Genomic DNA, 26,331 nt, shown 5'->3' with positions numbered 1-26,331 from the left:
TCAGTCCTCTGCCTTTGAATCACTAGCTGAATGGATACAAGACACAGTTCTCTGTGTATGACACACTCAAGTACACTACTACCACATGGCTGTATAGCTGAGCTCCAGTCAGTGCAGGGTAAGCCATGCCCCATGGAATTACTCCTAGTATTGCTGGTCACTTGTACCGTGTCTTCTGCTAGGGGAAGTATGGTGTTCTGTAGCAAATCAGAGTCACACACAAGCTGTGCTGTGCCATATGTCACTATTTATTAATGCAGTATGATCTATTCTGGGGTCATGCCCTGTGCACCAGTGAATTTACACATGTATATAGCATATGCTTTTGCATGGGTGTGCCAGTAGAGCTTGGCTGCTGAAGGGAGTTTCCAAGTTCCTGACTGGTTGTAATACCTGATTTGAGGATGTAGTTTCCTGTTTGTGGGACCACTGTAAGCAGGATTGTGAGGTCGTCCAGGCTGCTGTGCTCATGCTGAAAGGACCAACATGGCAGAGGGCAAGAAGGAGGAGGAATATGAAGCCTTGATCCCAGGAATCCAGGGGCCTGCAAGTCAGTGTGCAGCAGTGAGGGCAAAGCTGTTATGTTGGAGGGCAGGTGTGAACAGAGCAGGCAGAGAGGGCACAGATAAGAACCAGGCCAGCCCTTGGCACTCAGCACATGCCTGCATGTCCGCTGTCTTAAAAGAGGGCAGGGTGTGAAAGAGGGAAGGCATAGGAAGAGAATGGGCCTGGCTGAGGTGACCAGGACTTAACTTTAGCTCGGTGTTCACCTCTCTGGCCTTGCTGTCACTGCTAGGCAGGAGCACCGGGGTGCCTAGCAGCACTCTCACTGATGAAGGTTCAGGTTCCACTGTGCTCCCAAGTCCTCCCCATCCCTTTTTCCTCATCCTTCAGCTGAATGCTGCCAGATCAAATCCTGAGAGGGGGTGTGGGTTGATTCTGTAGCATGCTTCCTCTCTCAAACTCCTGCTTTCGATTAGATTGCAGCCCAAGCAGATTTGGAGTTCTGCAGCTGGCAACAAGTTGGAAAGCTTTATCCCTCTCCTCCTACATCTCATCTGCCCTTCCTCCCCCTGCCCCCCACCTCCCCCCCGTCCAACTCCCCACTCTTGCACTGTCACTTCCACACTACCCTGATCACATCTTGGTCATTCATCAATAAAGCAAAAACTCTGAATATCCATGTGCAGATCCACCTGACACTGCAGTCAATTCCCAATGGAGCATGGCTTCATGGTTCATTTTTCCCCTGTAGGGTGCTGCAGCTGGTCAGGCGCTCACCAATATTTCATAGGGTACAACAGACATGAGGGAAATGAGAGCAGTGGCCCCACTTCAGCCTCCTACTTGAGTTCGGGAGAAGACAGTGGCATTAGCAAGGCCTGAAATGATCCCTCTGTACTTGTGTCTGCAGCTGCACTAGGAGCTGCTCACAGTTTGTTCTTGTGGCAGTGCTGGAGGGCATCTTTCATGGCATGGAGGACTCGGTCTACATTGTATTTGGTGGAGTTATAACCCATGAGTCCTATTCGAAGAACCTGAAATTGAGAGAAAAAGAAACTCAGTAGAGAGTAGTAAATATTGATGAGATCAAATTGGTTCTCCAGGGTCGGCCCCGTGACACGTTGGATTGCATGTCTGCAGGAGGTGAGACCCACGCCAGTGACTTCCTACACACATACCATACAATGGGCTGGATTCTCCAGTGCCCTGCACCATGTACGGTCACTTATGCCTGGGCAAAGTGAATGCAAAGGAGGTGTAAAAAGGTAGCAGATCAGAATGGTGTCAAGCTGCCGTCCCAGCCACGTTGCAGTAGTGTACACTGCAGAAGGTGCATGGCAGTGGGGGAATCAGACCACATAGATGTAATTGTTTTTGTTATCACTAATTTAAGCAAATACAAGTAAAATTAAAACACAAGAAATCTTCAGTTTCTTTGGTGGCACTTGCTTTAGCTCTGCTGGCCAGCATGCTAAAGATAAAATACACTAGAGAGCAAATTTGTGGCTGATTTCCTCCTAGGGTGACCACCTACAGTTAGAGATAATAAATGACATGCTATGAAACACTAAAACAAAGCTTATTTATAAGGGGCTGCCCCTCCCAATGCTTTATTCATCCCTTTGTATCATGTTATACTATTACTTATGACTACTGGGAAAAAGTACCTCATATATTGACTTGGGTTGATCCAATTCCCATTGAAATCAATAGAAGTCTTTCTATTGACTTCAGTAGGAATTGGATCATGCCTCCAATAAGGAACAGCTCTTAAAATAAGGAATCAATGGTCAACCTAGGTCCTCCCAGCCAAAGCCCTGCAAGAATAGCTTTGCTTAAAAACTCATCCCGGTAAGTCTGCAAGCTTCTCACAAGTGTTATGCCCAATCCAGAACAAGGTATACTCTCTACTGAGGCTTGGAAAAAGTGCCCAGAGCACTTGACCTAAAGCCAGCATAAATATCATGCTGTTATTGGAACTTCCCTCTCCTCTAATAAATGATTGCATTTGAACTTTCCCATTTTCCCTAGTCTCTTCCAGTTTAGGGTAATGACTGGTTAGTAACAAGCCTATGGAAAAAGACTCTTCAATGCAGCTCTGTCTTAGGTATTCTCTTTTAATTTGCATTCATTGACACAAACAAGAAAAACATGGAAAGAACAAAGACTAGCTTTTCTTCTCCTCTAAAATTTGCTTATGCAAATTTGTCTATAAGCAATTCCATTCTCTCTTGGAAAGACCTACAAATGCTACATCTTCTAACACACACCTTCTATTCTGCCACACACCTTCTACCCACAAATAATGTTGTGTGTTGGGGGGGGGGAGGGGAAAGGAGGCTCTTTGTTATTACAGCCCCTAATTAAACAGATGTCTATGTTAGAATTCCCTCCCAGAGCAACTGGCCTCTTTAAGAGGAAATCGGTACAGTTCATCTGTGTCTAGTTAGTTGCCTGATAGAGGGCACCTGACCTCTATAGAGACCCAGGCAGCAGTTGAGAAAGGGGAGTAGGAAGCAACACCAGGAAGGTGGAGAAGAGCAACTTGGCCAGCCCTGGGGACCATGAGGGAAACTGAGGCAGGACTCATCTGTATCACTGTGGTTGGCTACAGAAGGGTGGTAAACCCTGCTACAGGTTCCCAATAGTCACTGCTTATTTCGCAAGTGGCTGTAAGAGCACAGCATGCCAAGCCTTATCTCGAGAGAGCTTTTTCTCTAAGTTTGCTTGTTTCTGGATCTCAGTGCATGAAGTCCCAAGGCAGTGGTTTGTATCAGTCTTGGGCTTCATTCCCTATAAAAGGCCCCAGGGATCTATTTGGAAAGGAGTCTGTGATTGGATGAGCTGGGGGTTCAGCACATCTCCTGGACTCTACTCTTCACAAGCCTATCCAGACTAGTGCTGAAAGTCATTGGGATTCAGCAAAGGCAGACACTCATTTAGGGAAATCCTCAGATACCAAATCACCCCTTGGCCCCAGGTGAAAGGACCCATTTCTGTCAAGGAAACTGGCTCACTTGCTACCTTCCTGACACCGGACTGGGAGTTCCTTTGTGGGCAATGGATCCTGAGGTTCTTATTTAAGCAGCAAGGGGGGAACCAGGAGGCTGATGGCATTGGTGGCACTATCAGGTTCAAGGCAAGTTCTTGGTTGGATACATAAAACACATATAATGTATCGCTAGGGTGATGTTCCACCAGTATCATTCCAGTGATGTCAATGGAGCTGCTCTAGATATACCGGCAGGAACTGAGAAAAGAACCTGGCCCATAATCTGTTGAGATCCATATGGGCATTTTTAGCAAGCTCAAGTACCTGACTAGCCACAGAGACTTGCAGAATTCGACCCTGGCTGGCAGCTTGTACCTACCTTCCCTTCTGATGGTCCCAGGCCCCCTGAGATCTCGATTGCATGTTTATTCATAATAAACGCTGTGACCTCCTTCCAGTCATATTCCTTAGGCAGTACAAAGGTGGTGATTGTCGGGAGCCGGACCTCCTGAAAAACAGAGAGATCCATGCAGGAGGTCTCCTCTGAGCATGTGCAAACAGTTCTCTTCCCCACTCCTTCTGTACCTTGCTGCAAACTTTGCTGTCTGGAACAAAGATTCCTTTCTATGGGGAGGATCCTGCTTTTCTGTCCTGGGTTGGCTGGGAATCTCCCAGCATGTGAAACCTCCTGAGAAATTCAGAGCTGGGCGAGGTCCCCAGCTGGGGTCAATCGGTGTAGCTCTGCCAAAGTCAATGGAGCTACACTGATTTACACCAGCTGAGGATCTGGGCTCATCTGTCCCAAACTATCCCCTTAGCTCTCTTTCTCTGTAGCCCAGCCAGACGACACTTCATCCGCAGTGTCACTCTACCAACATCAGGGAGATCCAGCAGGTCTATACAATGTTCAGTAATATCAGCCCAAGTCCTACCTGTTCCTTCACAAAGAGCTGGAGACCCAGCTTCTGCAGCCCTGCACACAGGTAGAGACTGTTCTCCTTGTGACGCTTCCAGGAGTTCTCCAGCCCCTGGACCAATGGGGAGAAGAGCACAGCCATTAGCTAGGAGGTTACTGTCCCAGAGCCAGGCATGTGACAGGCAGACACAAATACCGGCTCAGATAGGTTGATTTTACGTTTCATCTTGATGGGGAGAAGGTGGCTCAAGTGACCCTTGATGGGACCTCTCACTTCCCAAGCACCAGTTCCCATCTAGCCCAGTTCTGGAATGACCACAATTTGTTACCCACTGGTGGCTGCTCGATGGCTGCACAAACCGAGCCCAGTCCTTGGGGGCATCTCTAAAACAAAAAGCAGCTCCCCCAAGATTAGCCTCCTGCCTGGCAGGCTCAGCAAGAGGCCAGGACTGAATGGCAGTGGAGATTGAACTATCCCTCCTGGAGAGGCACTAGGCACACACTTTGATGCTTGCCTGGCAGCTGTCCATACTGTGATTAAATAAAAGACTTCAGTCTCCAGGGCTGTCCAACTGGTTTCTTCCATAAGCACCAAGCACAGATTTTTAAAGGCATTTAGGTGCCTACAGAGGCAGACAGATACCTAGCTCCATTTTAAAATCCCACCTGGCCTACGTTTGCATCTTTAAGCACCTAAATACTTTAAAAAATAGCAGTTTTATCTTCAACTGCATTTCTAAATAACAATCCCAACAACCAGCTCGGTGATGATAGTCCCAGTATCGTTTTCCCACTCATATTCCTTCTCTTTGCCTTTCCCCATCCTGCCTGGCCCGAGTGTCTCCTGCCATTGCTCACCAGTTCCGCAAGGATTGCCAAGCCTTCCCTCAGGCTGAAGAAGCTATTGATTGGTGCAGTATGATGGTATCTGTAATATACATGCGACATGCTGGAGAAGGGCTCATGACCACATTGACTAAATACATTATTGGATCAGATCAATACATTACAATCAATACTGAAACCTAGACAGATCCTGCAGGCTAAGCCACCAAAAACCATACTTCAGCCTCCTCTTTCTATCCCACCATAGCAGGGGAAAATGAAATGAAGTGAGGTCACTACACTGACATCAGAGGTTGGAACTGCATGAAGACTAAGCAGCAGCCCTGGATTTGCTGACGCCAAGGATGCGGATAGCAGGATGCTGTAAGTTGGTGTTATGTGAGAAGTACTGTATTCTCTGGTTCACCTCTCCTCTTCTAATGAGGTGATGGAGGTTGGGCATGAATTAGTTTTGGGGGAAGAATGAGGATTAGCTCAGGGTTAGGGTGAGGGTGGACACAAGGGGTTTGGGATCAGATTGAAGTTTAGATGAGAAGTAGGTAAGCTGTGAGGTCTGAATGGATGTCAAGTATGAAGCTGGGGTGAGTGCTGGGTTCAGATGGGATTTGGGTGGGATTTCAATTTGGACTGAAGTGGAAATGCTTTGTGATTTGGATGAAAGTCCGTCTGGATTCAGGTCGTGGTGTGTTAAATCCTTGGTCAGAGAGCTGCTTCCTGGACACCCCAAAGCTTGCCCCTCACATTCTTGGCTTGTCATCACAGCCCCAGTAATTGGCCAGCCAGCCCATGTCCAGGAAGAAGGAAGGTGGCTTCGTCCTCCTGCTGAAAATCTTCTTCCTGACAACATGGATATGATAAAGCTCAGTAACTGATCCTAGGAGCTCTGCCCTCCAGCCAGAACCTTTACTTAGTTTTCCCACTACATGCACCACACAGATACACTCCTGGCCCCTTTGTGCCTCAGTTTCCCCACCCGTAAAATGGGGATAACTGTAAGGCACTTTGTAAGGAACTTTGAGATCTGCCAAGGGAAGCACTAGACATGAGGTAGATGTGGTTATTGTTAACTAGTCGAGCTTACTCCCACTGGCTAGGGATGGTAGGGGTTGCTTGGGTGGCACTCAGACGTGACATTCACATAACTGCTGGGACCGAGATCGATTCAACAGATTAGATAATGGTGAGGTGGAAAGGAATCCCGCTGAGTGCCCCATGGGGGATAAGGCAGCCACTGCACCAGCCAGAACTGATCCAGTGAGATAGTGACAGTGCCTGGCTTCCTGCAGCTTGAACTGGCTGTGGGCGCAGAGAGCTCCTGTGTACTGGGGACTGCAGGGGTACAGGCTGGGGCTGCAGGGGTAATGCCTGCACCTCAGGCTTAATTGGAAGTTGTCAGGCCTGGTCAGCGGCTGCTTTTACTCTCCCCTCATATGACATAGGGCCCGAGCCTGCCACCCTTCCTCCCATGGCGCAACGCTGACTCGTGGGAGGGGTCCCCTAGATTTCAGTGGCACTGCCCCCAGGAGTGACAGCCCTGCTGCTGGAGGGCTGAGTGACCACCCAGCTGTACACCTAGGAATCAATGGTCTCAGTCACTGGGAACGGAGATATTTCTGGGTGCTTGAACACCTTGGGCTGGACTTACCCACGTGTAACAGAGGGTTGAATGTGGGCCACGTTTCCCCTCTTTCAGGGACATTGTTCAACCTGTGTAGGTGCTTCTACACATCTGTGGACCTGAGTCACCTGCTGTTTAGCCTGCCTCGCCCTGGTGTTGTGTACATGAGCACCCCTCCCTGGCCCCGTGCACGTGTTTCACAGTCTACAGGGATGGCGGCGTTGTCCTCACCTGGCTCGCTCACTGAAGGAGATAGGGGCACTGCCAGGGGGAGCATTCAAGACTTTTTGAGATCCTGAGTACAAGATGTCAATACCTGTGTTAAATGAAAAAGTAGTATTAGAAACCCAGCCGTTTAAGATTGATTGTGGAGGAAAGGCAGTGACACCGTCCTTCCCGTCCTGACTAGCAACTAGCTTTCCATTAGGAGCCCAGTTCTGCACCCAGGGCCGGATTAACTCTCCTGTGGGCCTGGGGCTACTAGATTTTGTGGGGCTCCTATATACAAGCCTTTATCCTAATTTAAAACAAAAGGATCACAATTATGGCATCAAAGCTATTAACTCTATACTAAACTTGCCTTTTAATTAACATAAAGCTGTTCTGTGTTTACATTTCAGTCTTAAAACACGTAGAATATAGTTAAGTTAATTCAAAATAGCCTACTTCTTACCTTAGAACAGCTGTTATATTAGTTTCTTTCTGGTTTTCAGGGCTCAGAAATCCTCAATGATGTCACTGAAATCCAGTTGACGAAGCAAGTCATACTCTATTGACATTAGAGTCAAATTATTCAGTCTCATCTGATCCATGCTTGATCTCAGCTTGTTTTTTATTAGTGCCAGTTTTGAAAACGATCATTCTCCTCCAGTGTTAGTTACCGGCAGTGTCAAAAAAATCCATAAGGCAATGTCTACATTGAGAAACACAGACTTCAGACTCCATTGTCTTAAAACGAGAAGTAATGTCTTTGCTGTTTTGTTTTCCTCGTGTTTTGTGAACTCCCTAAATTGAACCAGTTCATCTGCAAAATCCTCTTGTAAGTTGGTACTATATTTGTTTTGTAGTTTAACAGCTGAATCATGTAGTTCTGATGCAGAAAGTAGATGAAGATAGTTCATACATCTGAAGTTGCCGCATACCCCTTTGTATGCCTCATACCTGCAATACAGCTCTGCAACAGATTTATCAATAATAACATTGAAAAGCTCCACGCAAAATTTCTCTAGGCCTGACAGCTTACAGTCCAGCTCCCCAGAGTCATCCTGTTGTTTTTTACATTTAAGTTCACAGTGCTTTTCCGATTTATACTGTTGAGAAACTTGAGGTGTCATTTGTTTAGTGGTAGTTTCAAAGCTGTCAAACTGAACTTGTAGACCAGCCACAAAATCCTTTAAAGAGCCCACCAACTTTACAGCATTAGGCAAGTCAAGGTCAACAGCCTGAAGTGCAGTGCTTGTTGCTTGAAATCTTTGCAGAACTGTGTTCCAGAGGTTGCAAAGAAAAACAATTTCCAGCTTGTCCATTTTCATGACCAGTGATCGAGCATCGTTGCACGTATTTGGGTTCTGATTTGGATCGTCTGCTAGTTTTCGGAGAGATTCCTGAATATTTTCATAATTCAGCTGTAGTGTTTTTGTAGCCTGGGCATGTGCTGACCACCTTGTATCTGAAAGAGCTTTCAGCATCTCGATTCACTTATTGTCATTTGGCTCTAATCCTGCAGTAACAATTTGCCAGCGAGTGGTTGATTTCAAGCAGAAATTTAAAAGCGACGGAACAAAACAAAGTATTTGCCTCCAAGCAGCAGTTTATGCTCATAACCCCAACTAAATTGAGAGTAAAAAGAACAGGAGTACTTGTGGCACCTTAGAGACTAACAAATTTATTTGAGCATAAGCTCAAATTGAGAGTGTGAGCTGCGCAAGGTACCCATTCTACTAAAGGGTTTATCTCCCAAATTTGTGATTGCAGATCTTTGTATGCCCCTGACATGTTACTAGCACTGTCATAATACTGACATCTCAATTTGTTATGTCAATGTCCATCGTCTGCAAAACTGTCAAAACAGTTATTGCGAGAAATTTAAGAAAACACTCTTGAATCTGTCCCTCTTGCGACACATAGCGGACAATGAACATAAGTTGATCTACATGGGATATGTCAGGAATGGAATCTACAATAATTGAAAAGTTCTTTGCAATCTGCAACTGACTGTTTATTTCTGAAAGCACCCTTTGTCCCATTAAAGTTATAAATTCCTCACAAATCGTTGAAGAAAGGTATGAAGGCCTTCCTTACCAGCATTCCCATATTTCTTTAATGTTCATAGAATCATAGAATATCAGGGTTGGAAGACACCTCAGGAGGTCATCTAGTCCAATCCCCTGCTCAAAGCAGGATCAACACCAACTAAATCATCCCAGCCAGGGCTTTGTCAAGCCGGGCCTTAAAAACCTCTAAGGATGGAGATTCCTCCACCTCCCTAGGTAACCCATTCCAGTGCTTCACCACCCTCCTGGTGAAATAGTGTTTCCTAATATCCAATCTAGACCTCCCCCACTGCAACTTGAGACCATTGCTTCTTGTTTTGTCATCTGCCACCACTGAAAACAGCCTAGCTCCATCCTCTTTGGAACCCCCCTTCAGGTAGTGGAAGGCTGCTATCAAATCCCCCCCTCACTTTTCTCTTCTGCAGTCTAAATAACCCCAGTTCCCTCAGCATCTCCTCGTAAGTCCTGTGCCCCAGCCCCCTAATCATTTTCATTGCTCTCCACTGGACTCTCTCCAATTTGTCCACATCCCTTCAGTTTTGGTCCCCCCACTACAGGACGCAATACTCCAGGTGCGGCCTCACCAGTGCCGAATAGAGGGGAATAATCACTTCCCTCGATCTGCTGGCAATGCTCCTATTAATACAGCCCAATATGCCGTTGGCCTTCTTGGCAACGTGGGCATACTGCTGACTCATATCCAGCTTCTCATCCACTGTAATCCCCAAGTCCTTTTCTGCAGAACTGCTGCTAAGACAGTCGGTCCCCAGCCTGTAGTTGTGCATGGGATTCTTCCTTCCTAAGTGCAGGACTTTACATTTGTCCTTGTTGAACCTCATCAGATTTCTTTTGGCCCAATTCTCCAATTTGTCTAGGTCACTCTGGACCCTATCCCTACCCTTCACATATCTACCTCTCCCCTCAGCTTAGTGTCATCTGCGAACTTGCTGAGGGTGCAATCCATCCCATCATCCAGATCATTAATCCTTTAGAAAAGGATCAAACTGACTCAATAATTCCAAGCTGCCCAAGTAATTCCAGTTATTGGGGGATCCAACAGTTTAATTGTCTCCTTTGAAAGAAAGCCCACACTCTGCCAGAAACTTAACAACTGCAACAACCCGTCTGAGGACCTCTTTCCAATAAGCAAGGTCAGTTTCAAACTATTTTTCCAGTTCTGAGTCAATATGCCATTTGGCTTGTGTCCGAGAAATCCTGGGAAGCATTGCATTTCTGTGACAAATGTTGCTCTCGTGCTCGACAACACAAACTGCATCATGTTTCCAGTCATTAAAGCCAAAACCACTAAATGCCCATGTATGAGAGGATGAATCGCCAAACAATCGACACACAAAACAAAAAACAGATCCTGTCGATGGAGAATAAAGAAGCCACTCAAGAGGTACAGATTCCCCATTTTGAAGAGTATGTGTGAAGAGGGTTTTCGATAAACACTGTTTCTGATGTTTTTATTGTTTTTCAGACACTGAAAAATCACAATGTTTGTTTTGACATAGTGTTGGCCCTTTTGTGATCCAATAAGATCGCACTGTTTCATTTATTGGGCCCCAACGTGCTGCATCAGAGCTGTATGGGTCAAAGTTAGCTGCGTTTTTACCTTCATCACATGCAGCTATTTCACTCTCGTCCAAAACTGATGACTGACTGTGTCTGGAATGTCTGTTGCAGCTGCTGTCGTTCGCTCGTGTGGATTTGTGATGCTCGTTGACTTATTTTCCAAATCACTAATATCTGGTGCATTTGTTGGTGGTTTACTGAAATAGCCTGTCAATTTTGGTATTTTGTTTAACAACTGTTCCTCACGAATCATTTTTTACTTCTGCACTTTCCTCTTTTGAGCTCCATTGTCACATTTTCTAGGTGCACCATTATCCCACATTTTTATAAAACCACTGCACAGGAGCACAGATCCAAGCAATAAGAAATGGCACATGATTGGATTTTATCACATGATAATTATGATCAGGAAGTTGTTTTAATAAGATATGTTAGTAAAATAGATTTGTTCTATCCCAAACCATAGATCATACATTTTTTTTCTATATTTTTTCATGTATATAATTATAGATTTATTTTTGCAGGGCCCCCCTTAGCCCAAGGCCCTGGGCTGCAGCCCCTAAAGCCACTGTGTTAATCCAGCCCTGTCTGCATCCTATCATTTCCTCAAAAATGCCTCATGTCTCATTACATATGGGCCAGCAGCTCCAACACATACCCTCTTGCACTTCAACCACTCACTGCAAGACACCAGGACATCTCATCTCATGCTGCACATATGTTACATTAGAATGACTTTTCCATTGCCAGCCAGCCAGGCCAATCTGCATAATGCACAATTCACTATCCTCAACTCATCATCCATCATCCTAAGGACAGAGTGGTTTTAATATCCCATTAGTACCTCTTAGTCACCCTGTGATCTGGCTCAAACTACTCCTGAAAGTGAATAGAAACTACACAAGAAGATAGTATCCCTAGTGAATCATAGTGAGATGACAAACTAATCAGAGGTCCATTGAGGAGCGGGCTATGGGTCAGAGTTAAGGCTCTTTGTGAACACAAACTATGAGGGTTTACAGTCCTGACTACATTTTTTCCAGTTTTGGGAGGAAGGATTTGTACCTGAATTTCTTTCACAATGGAGAGAGGTAAATAATGGGGTTCCCCAAAGGTCTGTACTGGGACCAGGGCTGTTCAACATACTCATATATGATTTGGAAAAAGGGGTAAACAGTGAGGTGCCAACATTTGCAGATGACACAAAATTACTCAATATAGTTAAGTCCACAGCTGACTGTGAACAGTTACAAAGGGATCTCACGAAACGGGGTGACTGGACAGATGAAATTCAATGTTGATAAATATAAAGTAATGCAGATTAGAAAACATAATCCCAACTATATATACTCCAGAAAGAGACCTTGGAGTCATCATGGATAGTTCTCTGAAAACGTCTGCTCAATGTGCAGCAGCAGTCAAAAAAGCTAACAGAATGTTAGGAACCATTAGGAAAGATAGAGACAATAAGACAGAAAATACCATAATGCCCCTATATTAATCCATAGTACACCCACATCTTGAATACTGAGTGCAGAGCTGGTCTCCCCATCACAAAAAAGATATATTAGAATTGAAAAGGTGCAGAGAAGGCCAACAAAATGACTAGGGGTATGGAATAGCTTCCGTATGAGGAGTGCTTAAAAAGACAGGGACTGTTTAGTTTAGAAAAGAGACATCTGGTGGGGGGATATGATAGAGGTTTATAAAATCATAAATTATGTGGAAAATGAAAAGGGAAGTGTTATTTACCCCTTCACATGACACAGGAGCCAGGGGTAACCCAATAAAATTAATAGGCAGCAGATATAAAACAAACATAAGGAAGTACTTCTTCATACAACATAAAGTCAACCTGTGGAACTCATTGCCAGGGGATGTTGTGAAGGCCCAAGTATAAGTCGATTAAAAACAGAATTAGATAAATTCATGCAGGATAGGTCGATCTATGGCTATTAGCTGAGATGGTCAGGACACAACCCTATGCTCTGGGTGTCCCTAAGCCTCTGACTGCCAGAGGCTAGGACAGGGCGAGAGGGGGTAGATCACTCGATAAATTGCTCTGTTCTGTTCATTCCCTTGGAAGCACCTGGCATTGGCCACTGTCAGAAGATAGGATACTGGGCTAGATGGACCATTTTTCTGACCCAGTATGGACACTATTATGTTCTTATGAACAGGAAATACTATTACAGCCCCACCCTCTGGATCCCAAACCCTAGACCGGAAAGCCCTACCCTCTGGATCCCAAACCCTAGGCCGGAGAGCCCTATCCTCTGGAACCCGAACCCTAGGCCGGAGAGCCCTACCCTCTGGATCCCGAACCCTAGGCCGGAAAGCCCTACCCTCTGAACCAGAATCCTAGGCCGGAGAGCCCTACCCTCTGGATCCTGAACCCTAGGCTGGAGAGCCCTACCCTCTGGAACCCTAAGCCTGGCCTGGGGAGTCTTAACATCTGAAACCCTAATGCTAGACAGGGAAGTCATACTCTCTTGAACACTCATCCTTGCCTGGGGGCCGCAACATTTGTACCCTCATCCTAACCCAGGAAGCCCTACACTGGAAGCCTAACCCTTGCTCGGGGAGTCCTGTCCATTGGAATGGCTAACCCTACCCTGGTAGTCTTAGGCTCTACAACACTAAGTCAAGCCCAGGGTGCCCTACCCTCTGGAACTCTAACTTTATATGAGGGAGCCCTAACGGTTGGAACCCTAACTCTAGCCCATGGAGCCATGCCCTCTTGAACCCTAACTTGAGCCTTGGGAGGCCTACCCTTTGGAATGTTAACCCTAGCCTGTGCAACCCAAAGTGCTAGAACACCAACCCTATCCTGCAGAGCCTTACCCTTTGAAACCCTACCCACAGCTCAAGGAGCCCCATGCTTTGTTTCCCTAAGCGTAGTTTGGAGAGTCCTCTCCATTGTAACCTTAACCCAAGCCTGGGTAACCCTACCCTTCGAAACACAGCCCTAGCTTGGGAGCCTTGTCCTCTGGAATCGTTCCTATAGCCCAGACAGACCTACCATGTGGGACATTAATGTTACTCCGAGATGTCCTACCCATGGACATTCAGGTTCAGCACCTGGCCATAGCACTACCTTCAGGAAGCATAACCATAGCTCGGGGAGCGCCTGCAGTGGAAGGTCTCATCACTACCCTAGACCCAGTTTCTCCCAACAGAAATCACTCTAGAGAATATGGTTCAGGATGAACCCTCCGCTAACCTTCGCCCCTCCAACCACCACCTGGAATGGCCCAGGAGCTCTGGTTTTTAAGACAATCAGAGCTACCCTTTCCACAGCCTCCCCTGTAGAGAGGACCTTTCTATCCACACATAAATTTTTTCTTGTTTATTGTATGGGGCTGGTGAATACTCTAGTTAAGAAGATGAGTTCTTTGCTCCTTACCCTGTTGGTCCATGAGGATGGGAGCTCCACCTAATGATGCCACAGAGTCCACCAGTAGTAAGCACTTATATCTAGCAGAGGGAAAGGAAGAGCAGATATTACTTAGCAAACGTCAACCTGTTTGTGTTGGTGTCTGAAAGCTTCTCATTAATTCTGGTTCTTATCATTTCTCTCACCAGACAATATTTTTCCAGAGTCTTGGATTTCCCAGGACCCTCCTGAAATGTGTTAAGCAACACTGCAACAGCTCTAGCAGGGTCACTAACGGGCCCATTGCTTTGCCCATGGGCAGTGGTGAAAGAGAAACATGCAATTTTGCCTTATCTGGGAATGCTATTATACCCCATTGTTCGATGAGTATTCAGCACCCCTCTGGGCACCTGATCCACAGAGGATCTGAGTCTGCAACAGCTGCCTAGGAAGGGCCTCGAACCCTAACCCGAACCCAGGTAGCCCTACCCTCTGGAACCCTAACCCTAGCCCAGTGATTCTCAACCTTTCCAGACTACTGTACCCCTTTCCGGAGTCTGATTTGTCTTGCACACCCCCAGTTTTCACCTCACTTAAAAACTACTTGCTTATAAAATCAGACATAAAAATACAAAAGTGTCACAGCACACAGTACTGAAACATTGTTACTGCCTCATTATATCATATAATTATCAACTAAATCAGTTGGAATATAAATATTGTACTTACATTTCAGTGTATATGTAAGGGACTGTTAGCCCCTTACTAAAACTCAGTGGGGGTGTTTTGGTTGGCTAGCTCCCAGTACTAAAAGTAAGGGGAAGGGTCAATGGGAAATCAGGACCCTGAGACGACAGTCCCCAGGAGCAATGGGGAGAGACCCATGCTCCAGGTGAGTCTGATTAAAAGGTCGGGCAGGCCAATGAGGGAGTCAGGAGGCCAGAGGGGCTCCCATCCTCAGTGTGAGCTAGAATTGCCTGGAACAGAGTGGGGCTGAGCCAAGGAGAGAGCAGGGACCCAAGCTGAGCTGGGGAGCAGGGCTGTGCCAGACAGAGAACCTGAGAATCATAGAAGATTAGGGTTGGAAGAGACCTCAGGAGGTCATCTAGTCCAACCCCCTGCTCAAAGCAGGACCAACACCAACTAAATCATCCCAGCCAGGACTTTGTCAAGCTGGGCCTTAAAAACCTCTAAGGATGGAGATTCCACCACCTCCCTAGGTAATCCATTCCAGTGCTTCATCACCCTCCTAGTGAAATAGTGTTTCCTAATATCCAACCTAGACCTCCCCCACTGCAACTTGAGACTATTGCTCCTTATTCTGTCATCTGCCACCACTGAGAACAGCCGAGCTCTATCCTCTTTGGAATCCCCCTTCAGGTAGTTGAAAGCTGCTATCAAATCCCCCCTCACTCTTCTCTTCTGCAGACTAAACAAACCCAGTTTTCTCAGCCTCTCCTCGTAAGTCATGTGCCCCAGCCCCCTACTCATTTTCGTTGCCCTCCGCTGGACTCTCTCCTATTTGTCCACATCCCTTCCGTAGTGAGGGGCCCAAAACTGGATGCAATACTCCAGATGTGGCCTCACCAGTGCCGAATAGATGGGAATAAACACTTCCCTCGATCGGCTGGCAATGCTCCTACTAATGCAGCCCAATATATTGTTGCCCTTCTTGGCAACAGGGCACACTGCTGACTCATATTCAGCTTCTCATCCACTTTAATCGCCAGGTCTTTTTCTGTAGAACTGCTGCTAAGCCAGTTGGTCCCCAGCCTGTAGCAGTGTATGGGATTCTTCTGTCCTAAGTGCAGGACCCTGCACTTGTCCTTGTTGAATCTCATCAGATTTCTTTTAGCCCAATCCTCTAATTTGTCTAGATCATTCTGGACCCTATCCCTACCCTCCAGCCTATCTACCTCTCCCCCCAGCTTAGTGTCATCCGCAAACTTGCTGAGGGTGCAATCTATCCCATCATCCAGATAATTAATAAAGATGTTGAACAAAACCGGCACCAGGACCGACCCCTGAGGCACTCCGCTTTATATCGGCTGCCAACTAGACATTGAGCCGTTGATCACTGCCTGTTGAGCCTGACAATCTTGCCAGCTTTTTATCCACCACGTTGTCAATTCATCCAATCCATACTTTTTTAACTTGCTGGCAAGAATACTGTGGGAGACCATATCAAAAGCTTTGCTAAAGTCAAGATATATCACATCCACCGCTTTTCCCATATCCACAGAGCCAGTTATCTCATCATTGAAGGCAATAAGGTTGGTCAGGTATGACTTGCCCTTGATGAATCCATGTTCATAGATGCCGACTCCGTGGGTGCTCTGGGGCTGGAACACCCACAGGGAAAAATTAGTGGGTGCTCTGCACCCACCGACAGCCAAGCAGCAGAGCTGCAGCCGTGCTGAGGCAGAGTGGAGCTGGAGCTGGAGCTGGAGCTGGAGCTGGGGCTGGGGCTGGGGCTGGAGCAGTCTGGAGCCAGGTGCGGTGAGCAGCTGGGGAGAGCAAGGGGGACACTGGGCAGCAGGCCCAGTGTAGGGAGATGCACCCAGCCAAGAGATCTTCCAGGCGGTACTGGGAGGGGGATCATAACCCGACAGGGGTGGGGAGGAGCTGATGTTGGGAAGAAGGGTCCTGCCACCTACAGCCTGAGGGCGTGTGGCCACCACCAAAGCAAGTGTCTGACCTGCAGCATCCCTGCAGCAGAGCCAGGGCCTGGGCAGGAGGCCTGGGACATGTGAGGAACAGACTGAACTGCCCTTACATTCCAGAGATGGCTGGTTGTGGTTTGGCCATACCACAGAGCGGGGTGATGTATTTTCCTTTAACCTTTCTCATTTTTTCCTTTAAAAAAAAAATTGATTTCTGTTTAATAAATTGTGTTTGCTTGAACTGTATGCAATGATCAGTGAGTCAGGGAAGTGTCCAGTGCAGAGAGAGCATCCTGGAGTGGGGACACCCTAGCTCCTGCCCTAAGTGAGTACAACAAGGTTGGGGGTAGAGCCCCCCAGGAGTTCTGGGCCTAGACTTTTTAGGGTTACAAGGACTCTGCCACACAGGAGAGTGGAAGGGGAGCCCTCGAGGTCAGGCAGGCCTCTTGGTAAAAGGAAGTGGGAGCAAGGACTCAGATCCTTCCGCTAGCCCATTTCACCAGGGTAGTGTATAAGCCAGGAAAGTTCCTCACAACAGCGGGACCATTCCCTCGCTTACATGCAGTATATAGAGTAGGGTTGCCAGGTGTCCGGTTTTCGACCAGAATGCTGACCAGGCTGTTAAGTCTGGTCGGCGATGCTGCAGGGTAAGGCAGGCTAGTCCCACCTGTCCTGGCACCGTGCTGCACCCCGGAAGTGGCCAGCATGTCTGGCTCCTAGGTGGGGAGTCCTTGGGGCTCCGCGCGCTGTCCCCGCCCTGAGCACCAGTTCCGCACTCCCATTGGCTGGGAACCACGGCCAATGGGAGCTGGGGGGGTGGTGCCTGCGGGCAAGAGCAGCACGCGGAGCCTCCTGGCCTTGAGCCCCAAACCCCTACCCCCCAAACCTGGAGCTCCCTCCTGAATCCCAAACCCCTCATTCCCGGCCCTACCCCAGAGCCCACACCCCCAGCCCAGAGCCCATACCCCCTCCTGCACCCCAACCCCCTGCCTCAATCCACAGCCCCTCCCGCACTCTGAATCCCTCGGCCCCTCCCCACAGCCTGGAGCCCCCTCCTGCACCCCAAACCCTTCATCCCCAGCCCTACTCCAGAGCCCACACCCCCAGCTGAAGCCCTCACCCCCTTCCGCACCCCAATTCCCTGCCTCAGCCGAGACCCCCCTCCTGCATCCTGAACCCCTCATTTCTAGCCCTGCCCTGGAGCTCACACCCCCAGTTAGAGCCATCACCCCCTCCCACACCCCAACCCCCTGCCCCAGCCCAGTGAAAGTGAATGAGGGTGGGGGAGAGCCAGCCACTGAGGGAGGGGGAATATAGTGAACGGGAAGGGAGCAGGGCCTCAGGGAAGGGGCGGGGTTAGGGTATTCAGTTTTGTGCGATTAGTATGTTGGCAACCCTAATACAGAGCAGTATAAACAAGTCATTGTCTGTATGAAATTTTAGTTTGTACTGACTTCGCTACTGTTTTTTATGTAGCCTGTTGTAAAACTAGGCAAACATCTAGGTGAGTTGATGTACCCCCTGGAAGACCTCTGAGTACCCCCAGGGGTCTGTGTACCCCTGTCTGAGAACCACCGCCCTATCCCACATAGCTCTACCCTCTGGAACCCGAACCCTAACCCAGGAAGCATTATCTTTGCATCCCTAACTCTTGCTGAGAGAGCCCTATCTGTTAGAACCCTAACCCATAGGCACCCACGGGGAAAAATTAGTGGGTGCTCTGCACCCACTGGCAGCCAAGCTCCCTTGCTCCCCGCCCCACCTCCTCCTCCCCCCCCCGAGCATGCCACCTCCCTGCTCCTCCGCCAACCTCCCAGCGCTTCCCCCTGTCCACCACCAAACAGCTGTTTGGCCTTTCTGGGAGGGAGTGGGAGGAGCGGGAACATGGGGTGCTCAGGGGAGGAAGCAGGGAAGAGGTGGGGCTGGGGTGGGGATTTGGGGAAGGAGTCAGAATAGGGGCAGGGAGAGGGCGGAGTTGGGACGGGGATTTTGGGGAAGGGGTTGGAATGGGGGTGGGGCAGGGGTGCGAAGAGGCGGGGCAGGGCAGGGTCGCATGGAAGGGGTGGAGTGGGGGTGGGGCCAGGGGCAGATGTGGGGTCAAGCACCCAGGCAGATGTGGGGAAGTTGGCGCCTATGCGCCTGGCAATGACCTGGCTGATGGTTGTTGTTCTGTGCCTGATTGCAGAACCATCTCCTGACCAATGCACTGTTTGACACTTTGCACCCCCATTCAGTCCCCCTGAGTAGAGGCTGTTGATAGACGTTTGCTCCCTTGCTGCTGCTTTGTCACCTATCTCTTCTCTGCGGCACTTAGCAAACAATAACGTGTGGTCCCTGGGCTCTCACAGGGCCACTTGCTAATCTCCCACGACTTAGAACAAGAATAAAATGCAGGTGTGGTAACCTGGTGATGTTTGAGCTTTGTGGTTTCTAGAGAGCATGATGCTCATTGGGTGTTGTTAGTAAGCGTAGTGATGGTTTTGAGTTTCCCAACACACCCTGACATCCCTGCCTTCCTATGGTGCGTCCATGGCCCAGACAGTCTGTCCAGCCACAGGGCACCGTGTGGAGGATCCCACTGACCTGTGGCAGAGCTCTCCAAAGCCATCCAGGGGCTGAAGCACCCCGCTGGATGATTCTCCATGTGTGATGAAGAACAGTGAGGGCTTGTGCTGCGCCAGAGCCTATAGGGGCAAGAGAGAGAGAGAGAATTAAATACACCAACCAAGCTGAGGTGGCTCTGGCACAAGGGTGGGCAAACTTTTTGGCCCAAGGGCCACATCTGGGTGGGGAAATTGTATGCAGGGCCATGAATGTAGGGCTGGGGCAGGAGGTTGGGGTGTGGGCGGTTGTGCGGGGTGTGGGAGGGGGCTCCGGGCAGGGGACTGGGGTGCAGGAGAGATGCAGCATGGGGCTCAAGGCAGAGGGTTAGGGGGGCTCAGGGCAGGGAATTGGGGTGCAGGAGGGGTGTGGCAGGGGGCTCCAGGCAGGAGGTTAGTGGGCTCAGGACAGGGGGTTGGGGTGGGGGGTGCAGGAGGGGTTCGGGGTGTGGGCTCTGGCCCGGCACCGCTTACCTCGAGCAGCCCCGCGCTGCTCCCAGAAGTGGCCAGCAATGGCTCCTGGGGGTGGGGTGGGGTGGGGCAGGCAGCTCTGCAGCATGCTGCCTTGGCCTGTGGGTACCACCCCTGAAACTCCCATTGGCTGCGGTTCCCCGTTCCCAGCCAATGGGAGCTGCGGGGGGGAGGGGGAGGCAGTGCCTGCAGGCAAGGGCAGCCCCCTCAGTCCTCACACCAAAAGAGTAACCTGCTGTCATGGAGTATAGAGATCCCATTCTACCACTGTCACTAAGGAGTTAACAGGTAGGCTAGCCATCTTCTCAGCTGCAGCAACAGCTGGGGGATAAGAAGGCAAGCAGGGCCAAGGAGAGGGGGGCTGCAGAGGGACTACAGAGAAGGAGTTGCCTTCAGCTGCAGACTGGCAGGAAACTGGACTTCTAGAGAGGCAGAAGCAAAGAGTGTGAGTCTGGCAAACGCTTCCAGGAGAGCTGAGGTAGGTAGCAGCCCAGGGAAACAGTGAGGTTTGTGAGGAGACAGTCCCCACTATTTAATGCGTGGTCACTGGGCTGAACCCTGGAGGAGTTTGTTTACCAGCCGCGTCTGCAGGTTCGGCCGATCATGGCTTCCACTGGCCGCGGTTCGCTGCCCCAGGCCAATGGGGGCTGCGGGAAGCGGCACGGGCTGAGGGATGTGCTGGCCGCGGCTTCCCGCAGCCCCCATTGGCCTGGAGCAGCGAATTGCGGCCAGTGGGAGCCGCGATCGGCCGAATCAGCGGATGCGGCTGGTAAACAAACCAGCCCGGCCCGGCCCGCCAGGGTGCTTACCCTGTTGGGCCGCGTGCCAAAGGTTGCCGATCCATGTGCTAACACAACACAAATTAATAATGCTGTTACAAAGCCAGGTGGGCTTATTAGTGATGAACGCTCTCCCTCTTCTGGACACTGTAGGTGTACCAGGCATTCAGCTCTGCTAGGAACCTACACAGCAATCTCGGGGTGAAAGAGCCCTGCCTGAAAATGCTCGCTATATAGTCTAGCAGTTAAATACGTGCACATCTAGTGGAAACAATGCATGGTTCTCTTTCTTACTTCTCCATGCTTTCCTCCTATACCCCCTCATGCCTTTCCTCTGAAGAGCCAAGGAGACAACCCTCAGCCCCAAACACTTACACAACAAAGCAAAGGGTGTGTGGGTGGCAGCATAACAGATTTAGGGCCAGGTCATCAGCTGGTGTAAACCAGCATTGCTTCCATTGCACCAAGCTGGGGCTCAGCCCTTTGCTTTCCCTTTAGCCGTGCAGGACAGAGTTCCCACATGAGGGCTGCATTTGGCAGGAGCCAGCGGAGACGCACAGTGCCCCTGACTGTCTGGTAGGATGGGGAATGCTCCTTTTCCCAACATTTCTCAGGGCTGCAGGCAGAGATGGGCAGGGAGCTGAGGCTCTGCAGACACGCTCTGATAGTGTGAGTAGCTGCACACTCTCCACTTGGTGAGCTGCAGGGTTATCCTGGGCAGGACAGCTACTCGTAAGCCCAGAGGATGCAATCAGGGGACTGTTGAGAATGGTTTCTCCTTTGGGCATAGCCCATTCTTGCTTTCTCTGCCTGCCATTGCAGCAACATAAGGATTCCTGCCTCTCCTTATGTCCCAGGAGGCCACAGTCACCCAGACTGTTCTAGCCAGTGCCTGTGCACTGCAGTCTAATCCCAACATCCTTGCTCCGATACATGCAGCACTCACCTCCTCAATCTCCTGTAGTGCAAAGTATTCTCCAGGGGGCTTCACCAGTTGGTGGACAACAGCTCCTGAAAGGGGTGGGACAGAGTCAGTGCCCTGGCAGAAATGCCCTAGCAGACCCTGCTGTGCAGTCCCATCTCTAACAACAGCCCTGAATAGCACCAGTAGCCTTGAACCCCCAACATTAAACAATGAGGGACAGATTGTGCTGGCTGTGCTGCGGTATGCAAGCTTGGGAGAGGATGTACAGAGCCCTTCCCCATGGGCACCTTGGCACAGTGCAGCCAGCATCCCAGGGTTGGTGCAATGACCTGGGGAGAATTAGCACGTCTGATGGCACAAAGCACCCCAAAGGGGGTGGGTGGGGAGGTGGGGTCACCATGGTGCCAAGCCTCCACTCATCAGCGGATGGACCATGACCAACTTTGAGCTGTTGTTCTGGGTGTGTAATAAGTCATGTATTAACTGGAAAGTGGAGACGCCTGTCAAAGTCCAGCCTGGCCTCATGGGAATTTGTCCAGTTGAAAACTGGGAAAATGCTGAAAGCCCTCCCAATATCACTGATTAAACTTGGACACGCTGTGCCCCTGGGTAGCAGCCCCCCTATTCCCTGTCCCAACCACTGGCTCACTAGAAAGGAGGGGAAATAGAAGCTTCTCTGTGTGGGTAAGAGACCTAAAGGCCAGAAGGCGCCATCAGGATCATCTTGTCTGGTCTCCTGTATCATGCAGGCCAGAGAGTTTGGCCCAGGGATCCCTGCATGGAACCCAAAGACTGTGTCAGTGTTACATAGCCCAGTCAGATTCTCACTGAAAGACTGAGAACTGCAGCTGTCATGGCTCCCACTGGGATATCACATACAGGGACTCCATGCATTTCTGAGGAAGGCAAAGGTGACGGTTCCATGAGATGTCTGTTCTTTTTAAGGCTTCCTGGGTGGATTCAGTTCCCCTTCATTACCCCCAAAGGTCTGTATTGATGGCAGGGCCCCTGGACCTACTTCTACTCAGTGAGGCTGCTCTACACTGCGGTTTTTGCAGTAGGGTAGCTACAGTGATGGATGTGCCCAAAGCAAACCCTTAGTGTTGCTTGTATTAGTGTAATACATCACTTGCATTGGTTTAATTTACCCAGGCTTGCAACTGGGGTTAACTCCACTGATATAATTCATGGCTTACCCAAGGATAGTGTGTCTATACCAGGCATTTGCACAAGGGGTTTACAATGGTCCAGCTACCCCAGTGTAATTACACTAATGCATAGAACCCCAGTGTAGACATAGACTTATGGCAGATCCTCAAAGGCACCTAACTCCCATTGAAATCAAGTGGGAAATAAATGTCTTTGTGGATCTTACATACTATTCAGTCATGCCCAACTTCTTCTCTCCTTCAGTGCCTGAAATCTTTCTCTCTATTCTGCAGCAAGCCCCTTGCTAACCAAATCTGCCTTTGCCAAAGCTTTCCTGATTTCTATGAGTTCCCAGAAGACAGTCAGTGGGAAAGGGAGAGAGGGCTATTTCTTCCAAATTCTCTCAGGCCTGCCAAGTGCCCAGCTGGGGCAGAGAGAGCAGGGCCATACTGTATCTGAGCAGCAAGAGTCCAAGCGAGCTGTCAGTTACACTAGGTCAGTGTAATCACTCCAGAGTTGGACAGAGCAATTTGACCCTATGTGTCAAGATGCAGCATGTCTCTGTATAATGGTTCTGACCTAGCCACGGCACACATTTTACTGAGAGCCACTGGGAGTGACCAAGAGTCTAACTTAGGCCCTGGTCTGAGCCATCCTGGAGCTGTTTGTAGCTGGGGGCCTCACACAGCAAACGGGAAGGGGGCCAAGTCCCATACCCAGTCTCTTGGAGATGTCTGTTGCGCGCTCGCCCCAGATTCCATTCACTGCAATCAACACCACCTCTCCAGCCTCCACCGTGTTCATCAGCGCAGCCTCCATGGCACAGTGGCCTGGGCCACTGATGGCCAGAGTCAGTGGGTTCTGTGTCTGGAAGGCATACTGGATTCCCAACTTGATTTCATCCATGATCTGAGGAGAACGGACAAGATGCCAGGGTTAAAGCAGCCACCTGCAGTTTGGCAGTGTAACTGCATTGAAATCAGCACCCACTAACAGTGACTCTTTGTGTGCTAGGAGGAAAACAATCAGGATGTGTCAGCTGCTAGTGGACCCAAGTTTACATCTACCCCCTTCTAGTGACTCTTATACAGAGGAAATAATCAGCCATCAAAGGGGGAGCTAGAATGTGCAGAGCTCCAGCCCTCATCTGCCTGCTGTTGTTTCTGCTCTGTGCTAGGCGATGAAACAGAGGGACAGGCAGAAATCACTGAGTTCATGATGTGATCCAGCGGAGCTGTCTCTTACTGCAGAGTATTTGACTGTGAGCCACAAACACACTATATTTACAGCTTTTAGCTATTTCTTACAGAAATGAGTTTTACCAAAAATAAAACTGATCCCTACCCCTCCCTTTGTGGAAAGCCTCTCTTGTGGTGCCCATGGGGCACTACTGAACTAGACAGTCACTCTACTCAGTTCTGAAAGCAATTTAAAGAGCTAGAGACCTACACCAAACAGCTAGACGCAACGAATGCCAGACCCTGCTGGCACCGCTCATGGAGAGCTTTGCCATGGAAGCACTGAAGGAGGTTAGGGACAGGATTTTGTTTTTACCCCTGAGTTCTCCAAATGCTGGAAGAATTGGGAACCTGATAGGCAGTGGATGGTGGTCCTCTAGGCAGTTCCCCAAACTGCTTGTCAGCTTGATCCAATGCCCATTCAAATCAATGGGAATCTTTCCACTGACTGAAAGGGTCATGGGCTTTGGAGTAGCCCCAGAGTGGTGAATGGGGAGGAATCAGAGCTGTGGCTCTGAGTCTGCAAGAGCCTGAAGCATATGAGTCATCCCAGTGGCTGTGGGGGCAGAGGCACATGCACAGAGGAAAGATTTCAAGAAACACACTGACACCAAAAGCTGAAAGAAGCCAGGAGAAATGACAGCCCAACAGTGATTTATAATTAGTATCACCAAAACGCCTCCTCTGGGCCCTAGGAGACTCAGAAAGTGGCGTCATGTGGGAATGGAACCCAGAAGAGGGGAAAAGAAGATCAGGAGCAAGGGAAAGTGGGTTTCATTTGCTATCTAAAACATTGCACTGGGGCCTGAGGAGAGGGGGAGGCTGCAGATTATAGGAAACGCTTGGAATGAGTGACCATGTTCTGGAGAAGTTGAGTCGTAGCCCTCACCTGGAACATTTCCTTGTGGAGGTGTCCAATTAGCTGCCGACCTCCTGCAGTCAAGATCCGAGGAGGGACATTTGAGGGCCCAGGCCCCAGGAGCAGCCTGTCTGGAATGGCCAGGGGCTGCCGCAGCACTGCAGGGGGTGGCACCAGCAGCTGTTTTGAAGACATTGCGCGATAACGTGGAGCTGGAAGCACAGGCAGACAGAGAGAAGCCCGAGCCATAGCCTGGAGCACTCGGGAGGCACTGCCCATCACTGCTCGGTGCATCTTTTGGGCCAGAGATAACAGAATGAACCTTCGCCCTGACAGCAACCAGCCCCTGGGCCTGCTGCCACTAGCCTTCGAGCTCCCGTTCCTCTCTGACAGAGCCTCTGCCGGCAGTGGTGACTCAAAGGCTGTCAAACCCTCCGCCCTGTCACACTGACCTTCACAGTCCTGGCAATAAAAGCCTGAGCCCACCTCCCAATGGCCCAGCAGCTCCCTGGCTCCTCCTTGATTCAGAGAGCTCCTCTTGAAAACATCCCACCCCCATTGGCCCTCCTGGCCTGTGAACTCTGCACCTGGTAGGAGCTGGCACTCTGAACGCTGCTGCTCATGTGGCACTAACAGCTTTGCTGCTTCTGCTTTAGCCACATAATTTCCTGGTGCGGGGGAAAGTCCCCATGTTTGTCTAACCTGCTCGGTCAGAGTAGTTTTCCCCAAAGCTAAGTGAGATAACAAGACACTGTTGCGCTCTGCCAGACTTCCCTGTTGGGGCCTTGGTGAGGGTGCACCAGTCCTTACTCCCTGTCCTATGTCCTTTTTACCATGCCATGGTTTCTGGTAGCTCCGAGAGGCCACAGCCATGCTACTGAGCACTCACAGAAGCCCTGCCCCGAAGAGCTTCCAGTCTCAATAGCCGAGATGTACAGAGGGTGAGTCTTGCCCCAGGTCATCCGGCAGGGCAGTGGCAGAGCTGGGAATGGATCCCAGCTCTCCCAAGTCCCACTCCCATTCAAGAGGTCACTTTTCATCACTGTGGGTTACTCAGATATTGGTGTGTGAACAGTCCCAGGCTGCTTCCCTGGCACTTCCCTTCAAGGACGCGTTTGTGACATCCAGTCACTATCCTGTGGTCAGGGATGTCACAGACATTGCCCGGGAAGTGCTAGATGCTGCAGTGGGTTTGTGGTCTGAATTCCACAGCACAGCTTGTCGAAGAGGAGGAGTGTGGAGTATGGAGAGCTCTGAACTCTCATGAGGTGTTTCTCTCTCTCTCTTTTCCTTCTCACATTCTCCCTCCTACCCTCCCTCTTCCCCCACTTCCTCTGCTTTCCTTCCCTTCCTCCCCTCTTCCTCTCAGCCTCACTTGGGCCCTGAACCAAAGCCTGGGAAAGTTAGCAGGAGGCATTTCATTGATTTGGGATCAGGCCCCTAGGCCTCATTAAGTGCCAATGAAATCAATGGGATGCTTACTTTTGATTTCAGTAGTGCATGATTAGGACCTTAAATTAGCACTATTACTAGTTTGCCAAGAC

At 49.6% G+C, this 26,331-nt stretch overlaps 1 protein-coding gene across 1 annotated transcript; it reads right to left on the bottom strand.

The window, feature by feature from the left end:
- Window positions 1-227: 227 nt before the first annotated feature.
- Window positions 228-25,252, bottom strand: AGXT (alanine--glyoxylate aminotransferase). The gene is made up of 11 exons (XM_054040341.1): window positions 24,818-25,252; window positions 23,407-23,599; window positions 21,563-21,627; window positions 19,350-19,450; window positions 14,134-14,204; window positions 7,108-7,192; window positions 6,000-6,095; window positions 5,271-5,340; window positions 4,429-4,524; window positions 3,876-4,004; window positions 228-1,538 (listed from the first exon to the last, which is right to left on the bottom strand). Exons 1-11 carry the CDS (start codon window positions 25,079-25,081, stop codon window positions 1,431-1,433), a joined length of 1,278 nt encoding a protein of 425 aa, XP_053896316.1. The 5' UTR covers window positions 25,082-25,252; the 3' UTR covers window positions 228-1,430.
- Window positions 25,253-26,331: the final 1,079 nt, after the last annotated feature.

Source organism: Malaclemys terrapin, chromosome 9, assembly GCF_027887155.1.
Source record: "Malaclemys terrapin pileata isolate rMalTer1 chromosome 9, rMalTer1.hap1, whole genome shotgun sequence".
In the NCBI taxonomy this organism is placed as follows: domain Eukaryota; kingdom Metazoa; phylum Chordata; order Testudines; family Emydidae; genus Malaclemys; species Malaclemys terrapin.
This window is presented reverse-complemented; position numbering and strand designations above follow the sequence as displayed.

Excerpts from the sequence above, each read along its gene's own strand:
- AGXT (XM_054040341.1), bottom strand. The coding sequence starts at position 25,081 with ATGCACCGAGCAGTGATGGGCAGTGCCTCCCGAGTGCTCCAGGCTATG. Across the intron at positions 7,193-14,133 it reads CATCCTCATGGACCAACAGG|GTATTGACATCTTGTACTCA; the intron begins GTAAGGAGCAAA and ends CATTTAACACAG. Across the intron at positions 6,096-7,107 it reads TCCTTCAGTGAGCGAGCCAG|GAAGAAGATTTTCAGCAGGA; the intron begins GTGAGGACAACG and ends CCATGTTGTCAG.